The sequence below is a fragment of the Anabas testudineus genome, chromosome 2 (assembly GCF_900324465.2).
Source record: "Anabas testudineus chromosome 2, fAnaTes1.2, whole genome shotgun sequence".
NCBI classification, from domain to species: Eukaryota; Metazoa; Chordata; class Actinopteri; order Anabantiformes; family Anabantidae; genus Anabas; species Anabas testudineus.
The window spans coordinates 12,903,167-12,926,448 of record NC_046611.1 but is presented as its reverse complement, the minus strand read 5'-3'; the positions used below and the strand labels follow the sequence as shown (position 1 = coordinate 12,926,448).

General features: G+C 41.6%; 1 protein-coding gene across 2 annotated transcripts; it reads right to left on the bottom strand.

Moving 5' to 3' along the window:
* Positions 1-641: 641 nt before the first annotated feature.
* Positions 642-21,643, bottom strand: anos1a (anosmin 1a). Of its 2 annotated transcripts, none has more exons than XM_026361395.1 (14): positions 21,391-21,643; positions 18,826-18,885; positions 10,846-10,911; positions 9,546-9,768; positions 8,781-8,965; positions 7,551-7,680; positions 6,961-7,166; positions 6,416-6,542; positions 5,772-5,879; positions 4,731-4,819; positions 4,461-4,632; positions 4,049-4,275; positions 3,438-3,579; positions 642-1,711 (listed from the first exon to the last, which is right to left on the bottom strand). In XM_026361395.1, exons 1-14 carry the CDS (start codon positions 21,589-21,591, stop codon positions 1,659-1,661), a joined length of 1,989 nt encoding a protein of 662 aa, XP_026217180.1. In that variant the 5' UTR covers positions 21,592-21,643; the 3' UTR covers positions 642-1,658. The 2 variants fall into 2 exon arrangements, with proteins under 2 accessions (XP_026217180.1, XP_026217181.1); XM_026361396.1 differs by having other exon boundaries at positions 4,049-4,272.
* Positions 21,644-23,282: the final 1,639 nt, after the last annotated feature.

Below are 23,282 nucleotides of genomic sequence, written 5' to 3'. Positions count from 1 at the left end.
CAGGAGAGGCCAGGTGCCCTCCCCAGCTGATTGACCCTTTGTATGTTCCTTATTCAAAGTGTGAGCTGTTAATCTAATTAATTTGTGGCTAAATAGTGGGGTTACTAGAATTTAGATGTTATCGTCCCTGTTGGGTTGCATAGGTCGCTCAGTATGTTGTGTTACTGTTGCATGTTGTGATGCTAAGTGATGAGCAGTAGGATTTATATGAGTTTAACAGGAATGCTGAACTTTAGTGCTTTATGATGTTGGGTTTCAGTCATATATGTAGTTTGTAATACTTGTTCGTATGTGGTAAGTTGTTTTATACTCAACGGACCTGAAATACTAAGAAACCAACAAGTGAGCACTACAATACAATCCTTAAAAAGACCCTGAAAATGCTACATTTTCCTAGTTTAAACATTTGAGATCTTTTCTGTGTCACATATGTTTAAATTCAGTCAGTGTTTTTGTAGCATTTTGACCACATGCTTCCTCAGTGCATTTGTCGTTGTTTTGCAGTGATTTAACCGTGAGGTCAACAAGGGGCACAGGTGGTGAGAATAATAGGGGGGGAAGAAGAAATCGATATAAGGAATAAAGATAAAGATAAAAACAGAATTAGAAAGACACACAAAAGTTTAAAGTCATGGCATGTTTTAATTTTCTGTAAATTCCAGTGTAGTACTATATAATTTCACTCATGTCATGTTGTTTATATGTTATTTATTGTCTATTTTCTGTTGTATAGCTGTGTTTTAAACCATCTTGGTTCAAATTTAGTAAAACCTAATTGTAAAATTGTGGGAAAAAAACATCCACCACTGGGGCAAACACAGAATACATACTGGCAAGGAATTCATTGTTAGTTTAAACAAAAAAATCTTTGTACAGGGTCTCCAGAGGTTTACAAAAAGCTGAGCACACACACAGTACAGACGGATTACATTTACAGTAGACACTAACAACCACAACTAATAAATACAAACAGTATATACAGCATTTACAGAGTACAGGGGAGCCACCTGTCACAAACACATTTCATCAGTGAATCAGCTGTGGGAAATAATTTTTTTCAGGTACATACCACTCGGCGACACTGACAACACTATAAATATATGTGTGTTTGCATGCAGTTCCATCAAAAGGACATCAGGGGGATGGGTGTGGGTATCAAACTTCACTACTTCAGTAGAGACGAGACTACGCTTTGACAACAGAGAACAGAAAAGTTGACAGATGGATAACCGCATATATATCATATATATTTTATTGTATTTCTCCACACTTCCAGTCTCTGTCAATGGAGTTCCAGATGATAAAGGTACAAGTCACAAGTAGATAAACGTGGTCATTAAGTGCCGCTGTCCTGCTTGTTCCAACTATCCCTTCCCACTGCTGATGACCTGGATCAGCTATAGTCAATCAGAAGCTGGAAGATACCATCTTAGATTAGGGTGGAGTAGACAAAGTGAATCTTCCAGCTTCTGATTTTATGGACATCAAAATGCAGCAATGACAGTCCAGTCTCATAAAAAGAGGCAGGGAGGGATTCAAATGGCTTCCAGTTGTTATGGAGAATTCATCTTGATCACGAGGCCAAAAAAGTCGCAAGTGTTGTTAGTGATCTCTGCTCCGTAGATTCCTGATCACACTGAGGTTGGTTGGGTTCATGCTCAATGTCTCTCTATTATTGACTGTGTGTGGTGCTGCTTCCTCAGCCTGGAAACTGTTTAAGGGAAGACAAGACATCTGACAATCTGAGCAGTTATCAAGTTAATTTAAGTATAAATACAAGTTTATGAGAGTTTCCAACTGTACTGCTGGCTAATATGTAAACAGAAACAGAATGAGACGATCTGCGTGTCAAAGGTTGGAATGGCAAAAATTTCATTTTCATGAGGTAATAAAGTCCAGAAAACATATCTATGTAAGGCAGAAGACTGAAAACCATGTGGCAGCTATCTACAGGCTCTCAGGCAGTACTACGCTAACAACTAACACCATTCTGTATGGAAATCCCTGTTAGGGCTCAGGAACACCTCTGAAAAACACTGTCAGTGAACATGTTTCATCCCTGAATTCACAAATGCAAAGAAACAACATATAAACAAACGTTCCAATAATTTAGATGAATATTGCCTAGCCTGGAAACACAGTTATATAAAACAAATTATATATAAAAAAGGCCTCCGTAAAGCTAGACATATTATTCCTCATTAATAGAGGCAAATAAGAACAAGCCCCTGGATTCTTTTCAGCACTGTAGACAGAAACAAAATGATCAGATCATTCCTGCAATTGGCATGGATGGTACAACAGCTCTAGTTTCCCGCGTACTTAGACTACTTCTTCCCCGTAGGTCATGCTAAGTTAATTTCAATAATACATTCATCTACACCATCAACATGTCTCTTAGACCCCATCCCGACTAGACGTTTGTTTGACTAGATGTTTTAACTTTGATCAGCACGTCCATATAGATCAGATCAACCTGTCTTTACTAACAGGCTACGTACCACAGGCTTTTAAGGTCCTGTAGTCAAATAATATATATAACCTGTATAAAGATATCTATGTTAGCGCTACATTCGACACTATAGATAACATTTAATTACAGAGACTGGAAGATGTCATTGGGGTTAAAGGAACAGCACTAGGCTGGTTTAAATCGTATCTATAAGATTCCAGTGTGTGCATGTTAATAATGAGTTTTCCATGCACACAAAAGTTAAGGAGTTCCACAGGGTTCTGTGCTTGGGTCGATTCTTTTCACTCTATATATGTATAATGATACCCAGCTATATTTATCTATGAAACCAGAATAAACTAATCAACTAATCAAAGCTAAAGTATGCTTAAAAGACATAAAGGCCTTTATGTCCTTCAATGTCCTTCTCCTAAATTCAGACAAAGCAGAGATTATTTTGTTTGGTCCTAAAAACCTCAGAGACATGATGTCTATTCATACTGTTACCCTAGCTGACCTAACATTGACCTCACGTAATACTCTGTGGATTCTCTGAGTTATCTTTGACCAGGATATCTCCTTTACATCAAACATAAAATAAATCTCTAGGACTGCCTTTTTCCACCTGAGGAATATTAGTAAAATTAGCAGCATCCTGTCTCAAAGTGATGTTGAAAAACTAGTCCATGCATTTGTTACTTCCAGACTGGACTATTGTAATTCACTATTAATAGTTTGTACTAGTAACTCCTTAAAAAGCCTCCAGTTAATCCAAAATGCTGCAGCCAGAGTTCTGCCTAGAATTAGCAAGAGAGCTATGGAGGACATATTTCTCCTACATAATAATTCAGATTTGTATAATTAATAATAATTAAACATATATGTTGTCCACTAGTACCTAATGCAACAAAGATAACAAGAGACTGGCTGAGAATAAAATCCAGTTGATAAATTAATATAAAAATTATTTTCTCTCATTTCTTACCATGCCTCATGGTGCTTTGGTATCCAGGAGTCTGGAAGGTTCGGCTGGTAGCAGGACCTTCCCCCTCTGCTGTGATGGCCCGGACCTCAAGCGTATAGACACTGGCAGGGTGAAGGCCTGACACTACCAGAACACTGCCGTCCTGAGAGAGAGGTGAAAAGACAAACCCAGTGAGGAGAGGGGAAGGCAAAGTTTAAAATGTGCAGGGTGTGTGAAATAGTAGGGAAGCTGCAGTGTTTGACCCCAGAGTACCCTGAGATTTATCTCCGGGAAAAAAATATAAATCTGTATCAGCATTAACACACAGCAGTGAGGTGTACTCTACTGCAAATAGAGTTGTGAGGTTTCACTTGTCTTCTTTGTATCACACACATTTTACAAAATAAATACTTTTCTTTCCTTGATGCTCTAAACTCTCCCAGGTTGCTAAAACCCTCAAACTGGAGAAAGAAATACATATTCCTTTTGTCCTAGCTACATCTTCGTCTTACTTTTTTTCTTCTCACAGTGAAAGCAGTTCCAGTAGCAGCCATGTTTCTTTTTTCCCTGAACACACATGTAAACCTTCACCTGCAATGTTTCTATTCTACCACTGCTTGTACTGCACTGACCGGCGGTAGGATCTGGGACTGGGAGATGAGGCTGTGGGGCAGCTTGTTGTTGTTGTGGCGGTTAGTGGGCACGACTTCCGTCCAGGTCACCTGGTAACCAGTCAGCTGCTGATGGGGTGCAGCCTGGGACAAATCCCAGCTGAAGATCGCTGTCACGTTGCTGTCCCGCACCTCGAAGGATGCCGTCAGGTTGGCTGCCTTCATCAGGACCTTCTGAGGGGATGCTGCTGGAAGAAGAGCAGCCAGGGGGGTTCAATGAAAACAGGCGCTGGGATAGTGGACAAGCCCTTTAGACATGTTCGTCATCTACATGGGGAGGCTCAGAGCAGGCAAAAGACAAACCATTCGGATAGTTTGATTTGAAAGAACACAGGTTTTGAAACAGTAAAATACGTACTGTAAGGTATCTCACCTGTTTCTCTGGGACAAGCGATGGATTTTGGATTCTTGGCCTGGATGGTGGCACAGGAAGGTGTAAAGAAGCTGGTGCTTTCTGCCAGAGGCCGACTCTTCTTGCTGATTGGCTGCAGAAGGACTTTATACTTACAGGAGAAGAGCAGGCCCTGCAGGCTGGCAAAGTTCTCCTGGATCAGACAAAGGCAGATTATGGCTGAGGCTGATTCACACAAAGATTGTTCTAAGTCACTTTTTCAATGTCATTGTTGTGACTTTAATAAGTTACCTGTGTGTTGGTCTTCTCCATGGGTCTGCTCTGGTTGTTTCTGCAGTACTCTGGCCCCCACTGGATTCTGTAGAATTCAACTGAATGATCTACACAAACAACAGAAAATGTCCTGTAACAGCAGGTCTACAATAGGTGGATCTACGTAAAGAAGCAGTCCAGAAAATGCTTTTCCTTTCTTACTGAGAGTCAGACAATAATTAAACACATTAAGCTGAATGCGGTTCCATAATAAAAGCACATAAAGAGCTGATATAAACGGGGATACAGTGGGACACTGTGTGTTTAAATGACAGAAGATCAGTGTCGGAAAGGCTCTTTGTTACTTATAGAACTGACAGGTGGCTGCTTTACGGTGTGTGTACACAGTTCAGTCATCCCGTCATTAAAGGTGCAGTGAAATGAAAAGAAAATGTATAAATTCTATTAGCGTGCTCCTATTCTCAATCCTCTCTTGTTATTTGATACAGCTGCTATACTGGATTCCTCTTGAGCTTGTTTCAACTGCTCTAATTTAAATTATTCTGCAATTTAGAGACCATGCCGCATCGAAAGTATTTGATTTAAACCCATTAGTAATTAAACAGTTTCACATCAGAATACATCACATTGATCAACTATTGTTAAAATATGTTTTGCAAGTGCAAAGGGATTTGTCTTAAGGTTACTAGAGTAGTCTACAGTATTTTACATGTTGTGGCTACAGCTATCTTCTACAGATGTCCGGACATCTGCAGCTTCCCATTATTCTGTTTTTCCTTTTATCCTCCTTTTATTGCACAATCACAATATGTAAAACAGATTTCTCTATGTCTTATCTATGTTGTCACTAGTGAGGACACTAGTGAAGTAGTCACTGTACGAGCCAGAGCAGGGGCTCAGCACGGCTGACTAACATGATCGATAAAAGTCGTATGTTAGAACACAAAATGTGACAATGGAAACAGAATAGTAAAATAATATGGCCTGGTATAGTATAGTAATAGTAGTATAGTAAAAGAAAGAGATTCTAAAGATTGTTAGGTCTTCTTGCTTTAGTACCTGTGCTGCTCTGCCAATAAACATGAACCCGCAGCTGTCCATCCTGGTAGAACGGTGTCCCCACATCCAGGATGTCCCCTGTTGGACTTCTTGGTGTAGCACTGGTGGCTTCAGAACATACAAAATGTTATTAAGCTTCATGAGTGGGAACTACTACAGTACAGTAAGATAATATAGAATACCTTCAGCAAATGCATACCATAACATTGTTTGTTTGATATTAATATTAATATTATGAATGAATGAATCGTGTGATAATGACAATTATTCTTTGATGGGAGCATGTCCAGATATTACGACATAAATATATACAACGTGTGCTGTATTTGAAGATTGAATGGCATTTAGTGGCATTTATGAAACATCATCTGATATTAATTCTTCTACATCAAAGATACATTCTGTATGTGTTTTGTCACATACACACCAAGAAATAGTGACCTTTTTGTCTTTCCATATCTCTCTGATGTCTACCTGCAGCAGAATGTCTCACAGGAGTACATGCTGCAGGTTTAGAGTAGCTTAGAGAAACGGGCCTTGGAGCAGACATCGAGACTTTTCTCTGTCTTGCACGTTTTTTAAAGGTTTTAAAGCTGAAATTTAAAATGCCACTGTCGTTTTTTTGATTGTGGGTAAACACATACTGTGCTGTGTGGTGAAGTGGAGGATAGCTCTGGGTCCTTTGAGTTGAGTTTGTCCCCAGTAGGACACAGCTTGGACCTCCACACTGTAGCTCCTGTTAGACCGCATGCTGTCCAGCTCCACCTGGCTCTGTACACACACACAACACAAACCTTTAGCCATTCTAATCACTATCTACTTCTAAGTACTTTATTTGTAGTTCATGAATTAACGCTATTCACAGGCTGATGTTTTGAACATGGTATAGTACACAAAACTGTAGAAGACTTATGATATTGTGTTAAATGTTTTATTGTGACAAGGTTGAACTGCTGGTTCTTATTAAATATGTGCACCTGTAGTTTTAAATGGGTCTTATCACCTTATTACATCTGAATAGTCCCAGAGTCTCACGTTGCTTTACAGTTGAGAGTATTTTCAGTGGCTTATATAACCGGTTCTTCAGGTTTGGTTAGGGACTGTCACACATACGGTGCTGGTAACTGTAACTTTGCTGTAACTAACCTCTGGACATTGTCAGAGTGATGTAGCATCTGTCACTTCTCACCTCTCTGACTATCTTCCTCTTCTTGGTCAGGGATGAAGCGGAGGGCTGTCTCGCTGCAGTCCAGCTCCAGCTGACCTTGTAGTGGTGGACGGGAACATCCAGGTCAGCAGGCATGCTCCACTGGAGTCGGGCCGACACCACCCTGCCGGGGCCAAAGCTCATATTGGCCACTCTCAGCTCAGAGGGAGCTGGAGGATTGGAAGGGTCTGAAGGTGACACAATGTTGTTAATATTTGTCAGGAAATACTACTACAGTGGACGGCGTCACACCACCGACCTGAGTGTCCAATGTATGGTTACATTTAGGCACTTTTTCTTACAGTTGTAGAGAAATGTGATTTTTTATGTAAACAGTTGGATTTCTAAAAGGTAAATGCATATTGTGCAACTACCTTATGTAACTATCTGATGTACAGCGTCTTTCTTTTCTCAGGATGGCAGGTGGCATTTACAATTATCTGTCAACGCAATCTGTGCTTTTAAGAAAACAACACGCATACACTCACACACACACACACACACACACACACACACACACACACACACACACACACACACACACACACACACACACCAAATGTCTTTCTAACCTCTGTTGGAGTGGATGTGTCTGCTTGGCGTGGTGAAACCTCTGGTCCCGTGGGTGTTGACAGCTGCCACCCTGAACTGGTACCAGCGCCCAGGCCGGATATCAGAGAGCCTCGCTCCCTGCTCTGTGGTCTGTGATGAACCAGAAAAAAACAGTTTCACTAACTTTTTATAGATATATTTTAAAATTGGACAAGTAAACATTAGTGATTTGATCAAGTCTAACTTTAGATTTCAGTCATTTCATTTGTAGTATTCAGACTTTGGACTCCAGGGGGCGTCGCCCTCCTCTCTCTGACTACATTGATGGTGAGAGCAGTGATGCTGGTTTCTCCATCCTCCTGCTCTCTCTATTCCCCTTATACAACACTGACACTTTGGTGACATTGGTAATTTATGACTGAAAGCCGTACAAGTGTGCACCCACAGAGAGCATTTTCAAACGGTTCCCAAGCTTTGGATTTCCACACCGCAGCCGCACGCAGTTCAGTAACAGAGCAAATTCACAACACCTTGTAGCTGAAAACAGAACAGCAGGTTGAGTTAAGCGTCGGGTAAATCAATAGTCCTCAACAGTGAAGACAATATACATCCAAATGTTGGAGCCTTCTTAGCACTAAATTGCTTCTTTTTTTTTTTACTTTTCCTTCCAACAGTGAAACACAAAGAAGACTTTCACACTTGTAAAGGTTTACTTTGGAAAAGATACACTTGATTTGAAGCCTCATGTTAGCTCTGGATAATATGAACATGGAATTGTTGATTTTGGCATTTTAGCAAAAGTGCAAAAACCTGGGAGTCACAAATCACATGTGAAACGTGATGTTCCACTTCCCCCCTCAACCACCATCACCACCACAGCGTCCTCACCCCCTCCTGGCACCGGACTCACTCAGCTCACGTGTGTGTGTGTTATTTTATATCCACAACTGAAGCTACTAGATATGAAGATTGTTTGCTGTTCACTTGCTGCGGTGATGCCTCTGCAACAGAACTACTGAAGTTTTTCTTCTGTTTGCACACAGCTGGCAGGGACTTAAACCAATGCTGGATGTCATCATCAATCCAAGAACAGAAGCACGAGGAAATCTGCAGTTTAGGAACATGTCATGAATCTGTTGTGGATTTTTCTTTTAATGTTTTCATAGGTGAATGAGGTCAAATGAGTGCAGCTGAGTAAATACAGTAAATGTCCTCAGATTTCTTCATGTTTGATGTAACAGTGGACTAACCTGTGCAACCACCTGCCAGGAGGTGGCGGTGTCCTCACTGGGCTGGATGCCAAAGTTCCACCTCCTCTGCAGGATGTAGACCACGGGCTCTGCTGATATGTTAAAGCGGGAGGACCAATGCACGTCCAGCTGACCAGAGGAGAGTTCATCAAAGCCCAGCTCCTTCCTGGGCTTCAGTGGAACACCTGGAAGACGAACATTATCCCGTTAGCGAACAATAGGACACATAAAGGTGCTCGGTATTCAGTTAGTCGACTGCATTGGAAATAGAACAGGGAAAATAATTAAAATATGATGGATATTCAGCACGTGTTACCTCCAGTATGTCGCAGCATGAAGCACTCTGTCATCTTTATCAGTGTCCCCGGGGCTGCATTGATTAACTCAGTACCATGGTGTGAAAAGGCAAAATAAGTTTCCCCACACTATTCATCTGACATCATGAGTGTTACCATCAGTGAGGTCTGAACATATTGCTGCAAGCTCACAGGATCCATGTCTCCTCACTTCTCTTTGATCCCTCGTCTGACAATGGGGACCTAAGTAGGCCAAGCTCCACCTGACTCAGACTCGCAGCAGCACGCTGTTTGTCAGCAAGAGGTTTTCCATCTGGAATTACCTCATTTATGTGAGGAAAGGCCTGAGGGAGGCTGGTGCGACGTCTTAGTTGGTTGACGTGAAGTTTGTGACACTTTAAGTATGTCATGGTAAGTAGTGCGTAAGTCGGATCGTGTCCCATCACTCCTGTCCTTAAATCCTACTTACCCTTGTAGGGGTCTTTGGGAGACTGGCAGGTGTGACCACAGCCGTTGGAGCAGCACTTCTTCTGAGCGGGGCATTCCCCATCGTGATCGCAGCTCTCCACACAGGCCGCCGCGAAGCCTTTGGCTCTCTCTGGAGGCGGACAGCTGCCCTGCTTCACCGCCAACACCGACTGAAGAAACTCACAGCTGGTCACGCACTCCCAGTGTTTCTTGGGAAAGACCCTCTAGATGGTTTGGGAGGGAGAAGAGTTAACTTACTTTACATGTACTGTTACTGCTGAGTCTGTTCAAAATGACACTGATGGTAATGAGCCATCGAATGTCCAATGTTATGCATTCATTTACCTAATGAAAAGGATTCTACAAAAGCTTGAACTGAAGTTCAAAGGTCAAGGTAACTTTGACCATTCTTGTCAACGCAGTATTTCAGAGCACCTTCCAGGGGAGTTCTTCCAATTTGGTACAAACGTTCACTTGGGCTCAACATAGAACCTGTTAGTTTTCAGTGGTGAAAGCTCAAAGTTCACTACCTGGTTGACCTCACGTCCAAGGCCCAATCTTGTGAAGGCAATCTCTCAGCAGGAGTCAACATGACTGGCTGAGAAAGGCATCCAGCCTCAAAGTGGTAATTCTACCTTTAGATTTTTTTATCATCGACATCTTTGACTAAACCAAGGCTTTCTTTCATGATTGCTAAATATCAATGTGCATTATACTCTACTAATGTGTCATTTGTATTAATGTTACTCACATATAAATTACAGAGAAGCACTATAAGAAGTTTGGAATATGCACAAAGATCATAAAATAGTTAAATTAAGTAAAGATTGAGATGGGGTCAAATTTATTCCAACTTTCAAAGCAGTAATGCTTGAATGTGAGTAATGCATACAGCCTAAAATATTAATATCTGAATTAAATAACATTCAGAATGATATCTGGTTAAATAAAAAAGTCTTCAATGACAGGACAAAGAATTTAAGTGAACATTTCGTCTTGCGCTGCCTGAGCTCCATTTTTTTCCAGCCTAACCTCTATTTCTTGTCTGATCCTAATTAATGTTTCATTCCTTTGTCTTGGTGGAAGTCTAGTCGCTTCCACTCATCAACTATTAAAAGTACATAACTCAGTGTGTGTCAAACTGTGATCCATTTATGCTGCAGTCTAATTTGAGAACAGCAGCTTGTGTTGAACAGGTTTTATGTTAAATCAATAGTTCCACATAATCACCCGAGGCTGTTTTTGAATCCATAAAAACTTCCAATCGTGGTGCACAGAAACATACAGTGGCTGTGTGTTACCTCACACAGCTCTCTGCAATTGCTCTTCCTCTTCATTTCCCAGGAATCTTTGCAGGGCTCCAGGCACTGTAGGAGTGAAGGCAACAAGTTAAGCAATGGCACAGATTACAGTGGAATATAAATAAAGAGATTTGGAGGTGACTCTATATCTAAAATCTAAAATGAGTCACTGGCAGACAGCTTCTTCCTCAGATTAACTCCTTATGTTTATATGAATCATTCAGGCTGTGTGCGTTCCTATTGAAGCCTGAAGCGTTGACCGCACTGTTACCGAAGCAGATCTCACCAGAGATAAGTCTGATTGTCTGCCGTCTTGCTGTCAGATGAAAGTTTGCTTTTGTGAAATATCAAGATTTCAAAGGAATATTAGCATTGCCAACAATTCAGACAAATATGTGCCTGGTTTTTAATGCAGTCGCAGTTATAAGGAGGTATGGAAGCAGTTCTCTGATCAGCAGAAACACAGTCATTGTGTAGATGAACGCCAGGATCCCTTTATTTTATGGGAACATTTTATACAAACTGGTAGGTAATCAGAGAATATCTGTTAACTCCTGCCCACATAAATAAAGTCACAAAGGGACATGACCTGGGTGTCCTCTGTGTTGTAGCCGCACAGTCAAACTCATGCACTTGTTAATGTTGTCCTCTGTTTCTGGAGCATGTCACTAATTAACAGCATCGTCCTCTATACCATAAAGCTGAATCCTACACTCGCAAGCAGAGGCAGCCCTGGGGAGAGATTGTACACTGATTGCAATTTCATGCTGTAGTGAGAAACAGTGGGGAAGAGAGCAATATACAGCCGCATGACAAGGACATGGCGAGCTGTCTGAAAGTTAGAGAAGCGCTGTAAACCGGAGGAGCTTGTGTTTACTGAGGTCTGCAGAGAGTTCGGCTGCTCATATTTATTGCGTTATAGTAAAGGAAACAGGCGTCTGCTCTCAACAGCTCAACAGACCTTTGCTCCACTACCTTCCTATTATACTATATGCTGTGGTTAAATTAGACTTTTTATGTCTCTGCGTTGGCGACAGCTGTGGCTAAATGAAGTTTTTTGGGTTGTCCATATGGGGCAGCACGGTGGTGTAGCGGTGTACGGTCAGTTGGTGACCCTAACCCCTCTGGGGTGTGAATGTTTGTCTGTCTCCACTCAGCCCTGTGATAGACTGGCGACATGTTCAGGGTTTATAGGATATGTCGTCAGGAACCCATTATCAATAATAATCAGCTTTAACTTTTGTGAGCTTGCACCAGTGCAAAACAAAGGTGTGGCAACTTTATAAATCTGGCAACAACTTTGGTTTCTCGTCATCCTGGGGCTCAGTTTTTAACAGCTCTTGAAGACTGTGAAAGGATATAAGTACACACATGTTTGTGTTGTGTGTGGGGGGGAACGTAGTAGTTGTTCGGAAACTATTAATACACTGGTACACAGAAACGGCTGAGGATCCTACTGAGTTGGCCTCGGGCAGTTCGCTGCTACAAATCTTACAAGTGCACCTCCACAGTAGCCTTCATTTACAAATTACAACCCCAAATCCTGTTCCCTCACATCTGCAAATGAGCTCTAGCATTAGAAATTTCACATGAAAAGCCCCACATATATGTTCAGTGGTCGCAAAAGAGTATGAGCAGGTTCCATTAACTGTGTAATCCTACACCATTATTTAACATTCAATAATACAAGTGGAATTAAGTGAACTGAACACATTCAACTCAGACTCTGATCCACTGCCTCTCAACCATTCCTGATATGAAAGTCAGGAATCAATAACATGACATACAGTGAGACTAAGCTTCAATCTGACATATTTTGATGTGAATCCGCATATGATAATCTTATTATCATTAACACTGTCTTGTGTTTTTACGTTGTCCTGTGACATGGTTTAAAATGCTGCTTCACATGTTTTTCCCAGTGTCTACATTGCCTCAAAACCAGTGATATGAGAGTGAGGAGAGGAAAGAAAAATAAAAAAAAAGTTGCTGACAAATGGGCTGCATAGTGCACTTCTATGCAGTGAAGAATGTCTTGAAGCATGTCTAATATCCCTGTGCCAGCCTTGCCATCTCACATCTCCCCTCCCTGGTCTCCGCCGGAGGACTCGTCCAATAATCCACACTGACGTTCCCACTCGTGTGCCTTTACCAGTGTACCTCAGCGTCGGTTAGTTTTCCGCCCCATTTCAAGCTTAAATCAAGCATTCCCTTCCACTGCACCGCAAATAAAGCTGACTGGGGGGGGGTGGGACTTTTGTGATGTGGCTGAGTAGAGATTTGCAAAACCACCTAGGCCTCCACTAGAAGCAAAGACAACAGATATTCTTGTCTTGGCTGCAGAATTTAATACCAAAATTGGAATTGGTTTGGGATCCAAGCTGTTCCTTTAGGTCACAGAACATCACTTGTGTTTATCTGGCTGAAGTGTAAAGTTTTGGGTGTGTATGTGTGTGTTTGTGTGTGTGTGTGTGTTTTGGCGGTGGATGCACAAAACACTCCTCCATGACCAACCCGAGATAATGGAGCGAATAACGTCTCTGCTGACCGTGCAAAACGCTGTTCTTTCGGTGCTCAGCGCTGTTTGATTCGCTGCCCAGACGAGCCCCTCAGAGAGGAAACAGACCCAGTGTTTGTCTCTGGCTTCCTGTTACAACACCTTGTCTTTGAACGTGTTCCAGACCTTTAAACATCCACAGACAAGACCTCGGCACTTCCCTGCGATCGAACCGCAAGCAAATAATTTCACAAGTACTTCTATACATTTGAAAATGTGAGTTTAAGGTCGGGGGGGTCAAAGAAGAGGACGCCTGGCTCTTAGTCAAGCATCACAACAAGGCTGTAGGGAGTACTGCACACCACTAATGACTGCCAAGTGGTACTGAAAGAAGGTCGTTACACCACGCTCAATGCCAATTGTCTGGTTTCTCGCTAAGACACCAGTGTCAGTGTATACACACAATGTCCCTCCATGGCTCCAGTGCTACAGTAGTGCCATCTTAAGCTGTTTTTTTTAAGAGCTGAATCAAACTGGACCATGTGGGAGTGTGTCGCTAATCAACACTGGCTCTTGCAAATGGCCGTCTGCCTGGAGGAGATAGTGACAGAAGGATTAACAAGCACTCATTAACACCGAGGTCCGTGAGGAAAACGTGGGGGCCAAATGGTCATGAGCCAAAGTGATGGGCTGTCTCACAGTAACAAGCTGCAATAAGTTTCTCATCAGGCCTCTTGGAGCTTAAGAGTTGGACAGGGATGTATCAATACTGGGATCGTTATGTTGGTTCAAGTCTTCGAGTGTGAAATAAGACATCAGGGTTAGCTACAAAACTAAACCCTGATACTCACAGCAAAGTGTGCCAAGTAAAAACCATATGGTTTTTGTTTCCACCAGAAACATAATTGATCCCCTTGCAGCAGCTGTACATTAGTTTCAAGTGTTTACGCCAGCAGAGACAGAGTGGAAATCCACCAAGAGTTATTTAAAGAACAAAGGTCTCAACAAATGTTGATCCCACTCTTCAGGAAGACTGAAAGTGTGTAAGAGAAGTATCACCAATCATCAATATACCAGAAGAAAACTGAACATTAGAGCAACACCAATTATCTTTCTGAACATCAACAGCAGCTACAACGTAGAAATCAAAATCTCCAGTTTCTATGAAAAAGAAATACACCGTTTCCTAGGATCAGACGGGTGAACTGAGGCTTTTTATACTTGTATATTAATGAGAAGGGATAATTAGAAAAATAGTACGACATCAGTCACAATCTCAGTGACATCTCACACATTTAGAGTTAGAGAGCTGTGCGTGCCAGGGATAAAACAAATGGAAGAGGCACCAAAGCGTTCGCTTGAAGAGTTCACTGCACTGTAGTAGATTTTTTACAGTAATAATGCAACAACATAGACCACTATCAAGTAAATCCTTCTTTCTATGACCTGGTAGCACTGAAATAATGTTCTATATTATACTTTTTTGCAATTCTACACCTTCAAAGAAACGTTGTTTTGACAAATCATACATTAAACCTTGCTCCACATACTATTTAATAGGATTTAAGGCATTAATGTTTCTCATAATTACTACAACACAAGTGGGACTTAAAACACTCATAAACACCAAATGCTGAGTTGTTATGTAGTAGCAGTCAGAATTAGATCAAATAGTGATGCTAATGCTTTTTTATTTCAGTACGTTTGTATGACCAGTAAGTGAATGCACACCAATAAATAAACGGCAGCCAGCAGCAAGGACAAAAACACAGAGTGCCATCTGCAATGGCATTTATGAACAGCTTCGGTCAATATAAAAACTAATTAGAACAAGTTTAAAGCTCCCACAGAAAACCACTAAACTACCGCAGAAGCCGTAACAGTACTGATCATCCATTTTCTAAGTCTCATGTATTTCTTTCCTCTCTCCTGTGTATATGACCTAGGAACATCTAGGTGGAAAAACAGATTTAGCTCAGCGCATCTTTGTTGGTTTCTCAAAAATAACATTTGAAAATAACTAAACCTGGATGAAGTTAACTCCTAAAGTGATGCTTTTCTTATTTTGTCCACTTGAGTCTCTACACACAGCAAGAACCTGCTGAGATAAAAGTACCTGTCCCCTTGTCTCTGATTCCACTATAAAAACAACGTGTGTTTTAGTCCCGTACACTTAAAATAACTTTGTCAATTTTATTTGCTCTCATTTGAGCAGCATTAGCCTTTAGTGGCTTTTAGTGTGAAGAGGCCTCCAAATTACAGTCCTGTTTAATGGTGGCTAATTGTGAAATGAGAGGCTCTTACAGCGTGATGTGAAATCAATGCATTCCTCTAAAACATATCACTGTGTGCAGTTTACTCCAGAGCGGCGTGCTCCTCTGGGCACTTAACTTTTCATCAACGTTTTCGCAGCAGAGCTTTTAATGTAGATGTGGTAGAGGCTGTCAGAGCTGCTCTGAGAGGACAGCTGCTCTCTGAAGTGATGCCACCAAACTCTTTTTACTCGTCTGCAGCCTTGTCTAAGCTGTCCATGCACTACGTAGGGGCTGCTTCTGGCTTTGTTCTGACGCGTTGTTTGTTTTAGGTTTTGACTGGTTTGTTAGCCGACATCACCGGTCATCATTCTGATTTAGGTTCTCAAGCCTGGCTGCATGATGTGCACACGCAATAACATATAATTTCATGCCCTTTGAAATACACTATATGTCAAATATTCAAACATTTACAGCTGATTTGATGGTTATCATGCTATTCAATGGTCCATTGTTATCATGACCACAGTCATGGTTCAATAGGGCACCCACTACTTACCAGTAGGCCGGTAGGTTTATTCTCACTGATACATTGGTTAATTTAGTGACCATGAGAGTCTAGTTTAGCAGTCGTACTAAAGACAACAGAAGAAATAACTGCAGTTGGTAATTTAAACATAAAAAAGATATGTGTAGGGAGCAGGCTGTGGTGAACAGGAAGAGACAAAACGTCTGACTTTTAAACATGAGAAGGTACATTTGTTGCATTTCACAACCACCTACTGTGCCAACTGGCAGGTAGAGACTGGTGCTGTGCCACGTGTTTGTCTGAGAAGAACAATGAATACAATGATAGCACACAGAGTTACAGTTACAGATAGAAAAGGAAGTAAAATAAATAAAAAAAAACTCTGAGTTTAAACAAAAACTAGACCTTTCGGAGAGGTCAGAAATGTCAGCCAACATAATGCCAAGTAAAAAGGGTGAATTAGAGAGTGTAAGATGGTAAATTAATGGTTGGTAAATGCTGGAATATAAACACAGATAGTGGCCATGTCACTAATCAGTCATTTCTTCTTCAACATACTCCTGATCCATGTTAAGCTACTCAGCATGACTCAAAACTTCCTGATTATGTGTTTCCACATTAAAAGCCTACCTGTAAGCATATGTAAACTGCAGTGTTTTGCTGCCCCCTTTGGACCAGTCCTGATGCCTGGGGTTGGGCTTGGTTATAACCTGTACCTAAAACCACACCCAACAGTGACGTCCCAGGATCCAGAAACGTTAACCCACTGGAAATGAGCAACAATGAAGGTTTTGTCTCCTCTGAAATGTTCCTGGTGCTTTTCATGCTCAGGAAGCGGAATGGTGATTTGTATTTCTACAGCAGAGCTAATGCCCCAGGAAGTTAAAGCAAATTAGGGCCCAGATGTATCAAAAGTGCAACAATCCGTTGCTCTTCGCACTTGCAGCAGGTTTTTGAAAATGCTGGCCGTGGTTTTTCATTCAGTGCGGCTGGGCCTGCAGTACTATTTTATGAGCTTCAGATATTACTTTCTTCTGACAAAGGGGTAAAACTACAACCATGGTACTAAATTGAGAGCCCAGTTGAATTGAAGGTATAAGTTCTGTAAAAGGCTCCTGGTGCGTCGGTAAGATGCCAGAGTAGATACGGGTACAGGCCTGTGCAGAGCCCTAATCTTAACAACTTTCCAGTACAACACCATCCAACAGTGCTGTAATATCACATATTCTGTGACAACAGATTTATAACTCAGAGCTGAGTCCCAGGCCTCAATATATCTTATATACAATAAATCTCAGTGTGAATAAAAACCAATTACGAAACACTGCTTTCATGAAATGAAACAGATGAGATGAATGCAGGTAAAAGAGTTAACTCTATATTAAATTTTTATTACATCTATATTGGGCACGGTGGAGGAGATGGAGGTGGTAGAATCTCAGAAGGATTCTTACAACTTACGGTGCAACACTATAACGTCATCTCATTTTTTTTATATATTCACAGTACATGTACAATCCACTGCACCACCGATCAAATGAACAGGTACTGAGAAAAAAAAATGAAGCCGATCTTGGCAATCGTGAACAACGTTTCCTCGCTGTGATCATTCACTAAAGAGCCTGGATAGCTCACTTTAGAAGCTCTTAATGAAGCGGCTGGGGAGACATTTAATGCTCTAGCATGTCATCACAATTACGCATCACTCGGATCACATGGTTACCAAAGTGATAGGCTGCTACGGCACATTAATATCTTCATTGCTCAACAAGAAGACAATATTCCTCATGGGGGCTGTTAAATATGAAAAAAACACCAGGGCTAAGTAGTCTCAAAGTGGATGGGAAATAGAATTATCTGAGTATAATTTCATAAAAGTTACCAGGGGAAGTTTTACAGTATGAACATAATATTGTGGCGAGGTTTGCCAAGTAGAAATTCCATCTATTTTTGTCTGCTGCTTTCCCAAGTGTTGATGTATTAGCTGGGAAACTGCCGTGATGTATAGGACGTCAGAGAATAAAGAAAGTTTGGTGATGAATGCTGGAGCTGAGGAGTGGCTAATAACCACCACTGTATAGCAGCATGCCTCAATACACACAGGTTTACGCACACATACAGAACACACATGTGGGGTGATTAATTGCAGCAAAATGTTGGAACACACACACACACACACACACACACAGGTAAAATGATTGATTACACTGGGAAACACCAGCAGTCCCACACGACTGATATCATGCACACGAATGCGTATGATTTGATGCAAACTAAACGCTGCAGGCGTTTAAAAGTGTGTTTAAAGGTTCACTAAGTGAGTGCTGCGCCACCTTTAGGTTTATTTCCATTCCCTGTTTTGTTTTAATATTGCTTCCAAAACAAGGCAGGTTCGGCATTAACTTTATTTTTACTGTATATTGTGTGTTTAGACATTTCAAAAGAGCCAAAATATGCAACAAACGGCTGCTGGTTGTCATAGTAATGCTGCATCTTTCCTAAAATGAGTAAAAGCAAGTAATGGAAAATTTGAACTTATCCATCCATGGTGATCCATCTGTGAGTGAGCAAACCAAAATACTACCATACTACAACTGGTGTGCTGGAGAATGATGATGGCTTTGGTTTAATAAACAGCAGTGTCGCAGTCTGATGTTACGTTGGCCCCCAAAATGAAAATGTGGGAACCACTGGTTGCCTACCTTTGCACACTGCTTATGATTCTGGCACCAGCCCAAGGATCCATTATTCTGAAGAGGAGCCTACAAAGAAGGAGACAAAGAGAGAAGCACAAATAAATAAGTTGCACTAATTGAATTACGCTTGGATAAGGTTGAATTCCCTGATTATGGGCTACTGTATTGTAACATCTCCGAGGCAGGCGGTATAATTACAGTTTGTCAGGAGAACACTACAGAGCTCCAGAGTTCACACTTTGTTTAATGCAGCTGTTTGTTTTCTGTATAAAGACAAATGAGGGTTGTTTGTCTCCAGTTGGTGGAACTTGCTGGCCTTTATGGTTCCCTACAGTAATCCTAACTACTCCACAAACAAACGGACAAAATAGTGCATTTATCTTTCCTGAACCTTCATCCACATCTGCTGCACTTGGGGGTGTTTGATTGAGGGTCGTGTTAAGTTTCAATATAAAAGCCAAATTCATCCGATACGCCATAACGTGATTATGATGTAGGAGCAAGTTTTTAATGGGTCATATGTTCGTAACTAGTGAAATGGATAAATAGTGAAGCTGTAGGATCACAGAGTGCTGTGGCTGTTGGTTTTTTGGCAGAGATGGCAGCATGTGGCCTTTCACCAACACTGACATTTGCTCTGTCAATAAATAAACAGAGCGAGATTGATGGAGAGCTGAGTTCAGTTGTTTTCTCTGGGGGTGGGGGTTATTGAAGTGTAGGCTGCTCGTCTTCTCGCTGAACTTCCTCAGGAATAACCGAGTTGCACTCCAGCAAATCATTACACTGTGCTTCAGTGGAGCTGCTCCGAAATGCAGAAGTTGAGCAGACAGCTCCCGGCAGCAGTGGTGACATGATGGGATGTTGTGACTGAATAGGCGCCAATTGGTGGTAGATGATATAAACGGCAATGGTGTAACAGTAGAATAGTGTAAATGGTAAATGACAAAGATAAGCGCTTTCAGGTTTGTCAAAACTGCTGATCTGACGAACACACATCCCAATAAAGAAGGTAGTGCACTCGTTTTGTGTCTGCCTGAGTGGAGGTTTTCGACATGGAATCTCTCGTCAAAGATATATGTTTTCAGTGCAGATGATGTTATCTGGAGGAGTTGCGGAGGAGCAGGGTGACCAAGAGTACAAGCTCTGTAACATGAGCAACCAGATGACAACATGTGAAGTGGAAATGTTTTCAACAGATATTTAGGGTGATATTTTAATAAAGGGACCGCAGAGAGACAGATGAAGAGCACCTGTATGTACTCTCCAGATCAGCACCATACTGTAGAGGTAAGTTCAAAATCAGTGAGGTCGCCCTTTAATTATTAGCTTTCCGACTGTGTATAAGCTTTGTAAAAGTACTTTTCTATATTGGGCTGCGATTATAGACATGCAAGAAGTAGCAACTCTAACAGGTACTTCCAACTGAAAAGTACTTAAAGTTTTACAAAAGTAAAAGTTTGTGGATGACGATGATGATGATGATTATGTTACCATATCATAGCCAAATGACAAATTTCGCACCTCACACACGTCAGCAATGGCAGATAGATATACAATAGACATCCATAAATCCTGACTTCTCGCAGGCTCTGGGCCCCCAAAATCATTCATACTGCACTATGCAATCATGGCCACATATTTTATATCCTGGGCTATAAAACCTAACAGCAACAGAGGCGTGCTGTGTTCTTTCAGTGGACAGATTATCTATGATGGGACAGAAGGGGGAGGGCCAACTCAACTGGACACCCACACTGACACTATCCCATCAGTCTCATCCTCCCAATCTATCCCATCCACATCTACGAGGTCAATCTGAGTGTGTTTCATGCTTCGGCTGCCAACGATTTGACATCAGTGCTGCACAAACTATGACCGTCTGACTTCTCCTACTACATGCTGGGCACTGTTTGACCGATGGGAAGCGGGGCATTAGAATTTGCGAATGTTCTGTGCAGTTTTGCAGATCTGGAGCCAGGAGATATTTAATAAAGTATATTTTATAAAGTCGTGTAATATCAGCACCACAGTGGCATTCGTGTTTCAGAATGATTTTTCTTTAATTGTGGACTGGACCATGAACAAGAATGTGGCCCACATCAATCTGACGCCTGGAGCAAAGAGGGCGCTCACTGTGTTTTATATATATACAGAGAGAGAGAGAGAATGAGACTTACTGACAGAGGAATAATATAATCATGATAACAAGCCTCATGGCCTGTTCTGCTCCCTCTGTCACAACGTTTTAATGCGGGTCTACATCCCATCTATGTGAGGTCTGTTTAGTTGTTCATTCAAGTTTCATGTATGAGAGACGCATGTACAGTATGTTTAATGGCAATATCAGGTTTATTTCCATCCATTGTTTTAGAATCCATCCAATTTAAATCTAATTTTAAAAGCTTTTCTGTTATAAAAACACATACATTGATGGAGCATGCCTTTGTTGTGCGTGAACTATCTGTTCACAGGTGGAAGTCAAACTTTTCACACAAACGCATGGGTTGTGGTTGAGAATAGTCTGGAAGAAGTTCAGAGGGACTTTCTCTGGAGGAGAGCAGGCGCTCTTACCTGCAGCGGCGTGGAGAGCGCCGCTACGCTGTGCAGGCTGAGGCAGCGCGACGCACACCTCGCCCGGGAAACACTCGGCCCCGCAGCAGCAGCATCATCATCAGCATCATCACCGGCAGAATTAGCGCGCTGCTTCCTGGCGCGCACGCCGGAGTTGATGAGGAGGAAAATAATCCACAGAGACAGGTTCGTCACCAGCATCTTCTTCTTCTTATTCTTCTCCTCCGTCGCGTCCTGGAGTGGAGCAGTGGAAACGCGGATGATGCGGCGGGGAGTTATCTGATGGAGGTCCAGCTCAACTTCAAATTATATAGCCAAGGGAGGAGCTAGGAGATCTAGGCGTACACAGCCAGGGTCAGGGATGCTGAGAGGCGTGGGTGCCACTTCGCCAGCCCTCACTTTACTGAACCCACCGCCTGTGATTTATAAACACATGTACTGCAAAGAAGAACACAGACTGAAGCATCTCCTCAGTGTACTAAACTATCTGCTGTGGGGAAGTAAAGGGGAGAGGTGGCCTAACACAGGACCAAACCTTTATGGATAAATGATTATTTCTTCATATGTATTTATCTTTTTAGAAGAATTAATGCTGCATGTATGTGAATAGTGACCCTGTGTATAGGTGTTGTGAGGTGTTCAGGGGCAGAACAGAGTGTAGGCCATCCCAATCGTGCATTTGGAGAATTACTACACCTCTACCTTATATTACCCAGAGAGGTCAGGATTGTAGTGTTTTCTAAAAAAACAGAAAGCCACATATATATAGTGAGAGTTTCAGAATACAGGGCAGAGGTGGAACCAACAAATAAAACTCGATTTTTAACAGAACTATTCCACTTTGTACACCGATCAGCACCAACAATATCCTCTCCTCCTGCACTAGATTCTTTGCTGTGATGTGTTCCTCTTTCCAGCCATTTGCTATTTTCTTAAGGTTGCTGTCATGTTCTGTATCTTGTTTTTTTCTGTTCTTGTATTTCTCTTAACTTGTGCTATTGATTTGAACTCTCTCTTGTCTCTTCACTGTTTTTAAAATCCACAATGTGCTGCTGGCAAAATTCCTGTCTCCTTTTCTTCCATCTAAAGTATATTTCCCAGTTTTCCTCTAAGTGTGCTCGTCTGGTGTTAAACCTTTCTTGGCCTCCTTTCTCAGCAGTTATTGTATGTATCTTGTCAGTCTCGTCGGGTCTTCCACCTTCTCTTATTAGATTGTAAATCTAGTGGGTAGACTGAAGTGGCTATGAGAGGCTCATAAATTGGGGAGAAAGAGACTCTAAGGGCTCAGACGGTTTTCATTTTCCTTTAGTTTCTTGCTTGTTGAGTTATTGAGATATTAATAATAACAACTTTAATATGAAGTTATGTGACATTGAAATTAAATCAGAAAATAAAAAATAGATTTAATTCAAACAAATGCACACAAAACATGGCTAAAAGGCAGAACAAAGGGAGGAGGGCTGCATAGAGTATAGTATGTTTGATTGGTCCCTCATCTGCCTTGGAAATGGTCAGGTGAGAGTCTTAGACAGTTTTGGTTTTGGTTATGTCCAGCTGTAGGCCTATCAAATGTTTAAAAGTGTTCTTTAAGACAACTCAAAGGACTGGGTACTGATTAGTTATGTGCAAGTTTTGTGCATTTACATTTTTCAAAGTTGTCTTATCACTACAAAATTCATGGTAGTATTCAGTTGTTGTGTGTCCAGCACAATATGACCGTAAATGATTCGGCCATCACCTGTTTTATCCAGGACCATTCTGCAACTTTTACTGTATGTTTTAATATATTATCGACCATGGTCCAGTCATGTCAGAGGGTAGGTATAAACAACACACTGACACGCCCGTTTCAGTTGGAGGACTTGTTGGTTCTGCTCTCAGTTCAGGGTGTT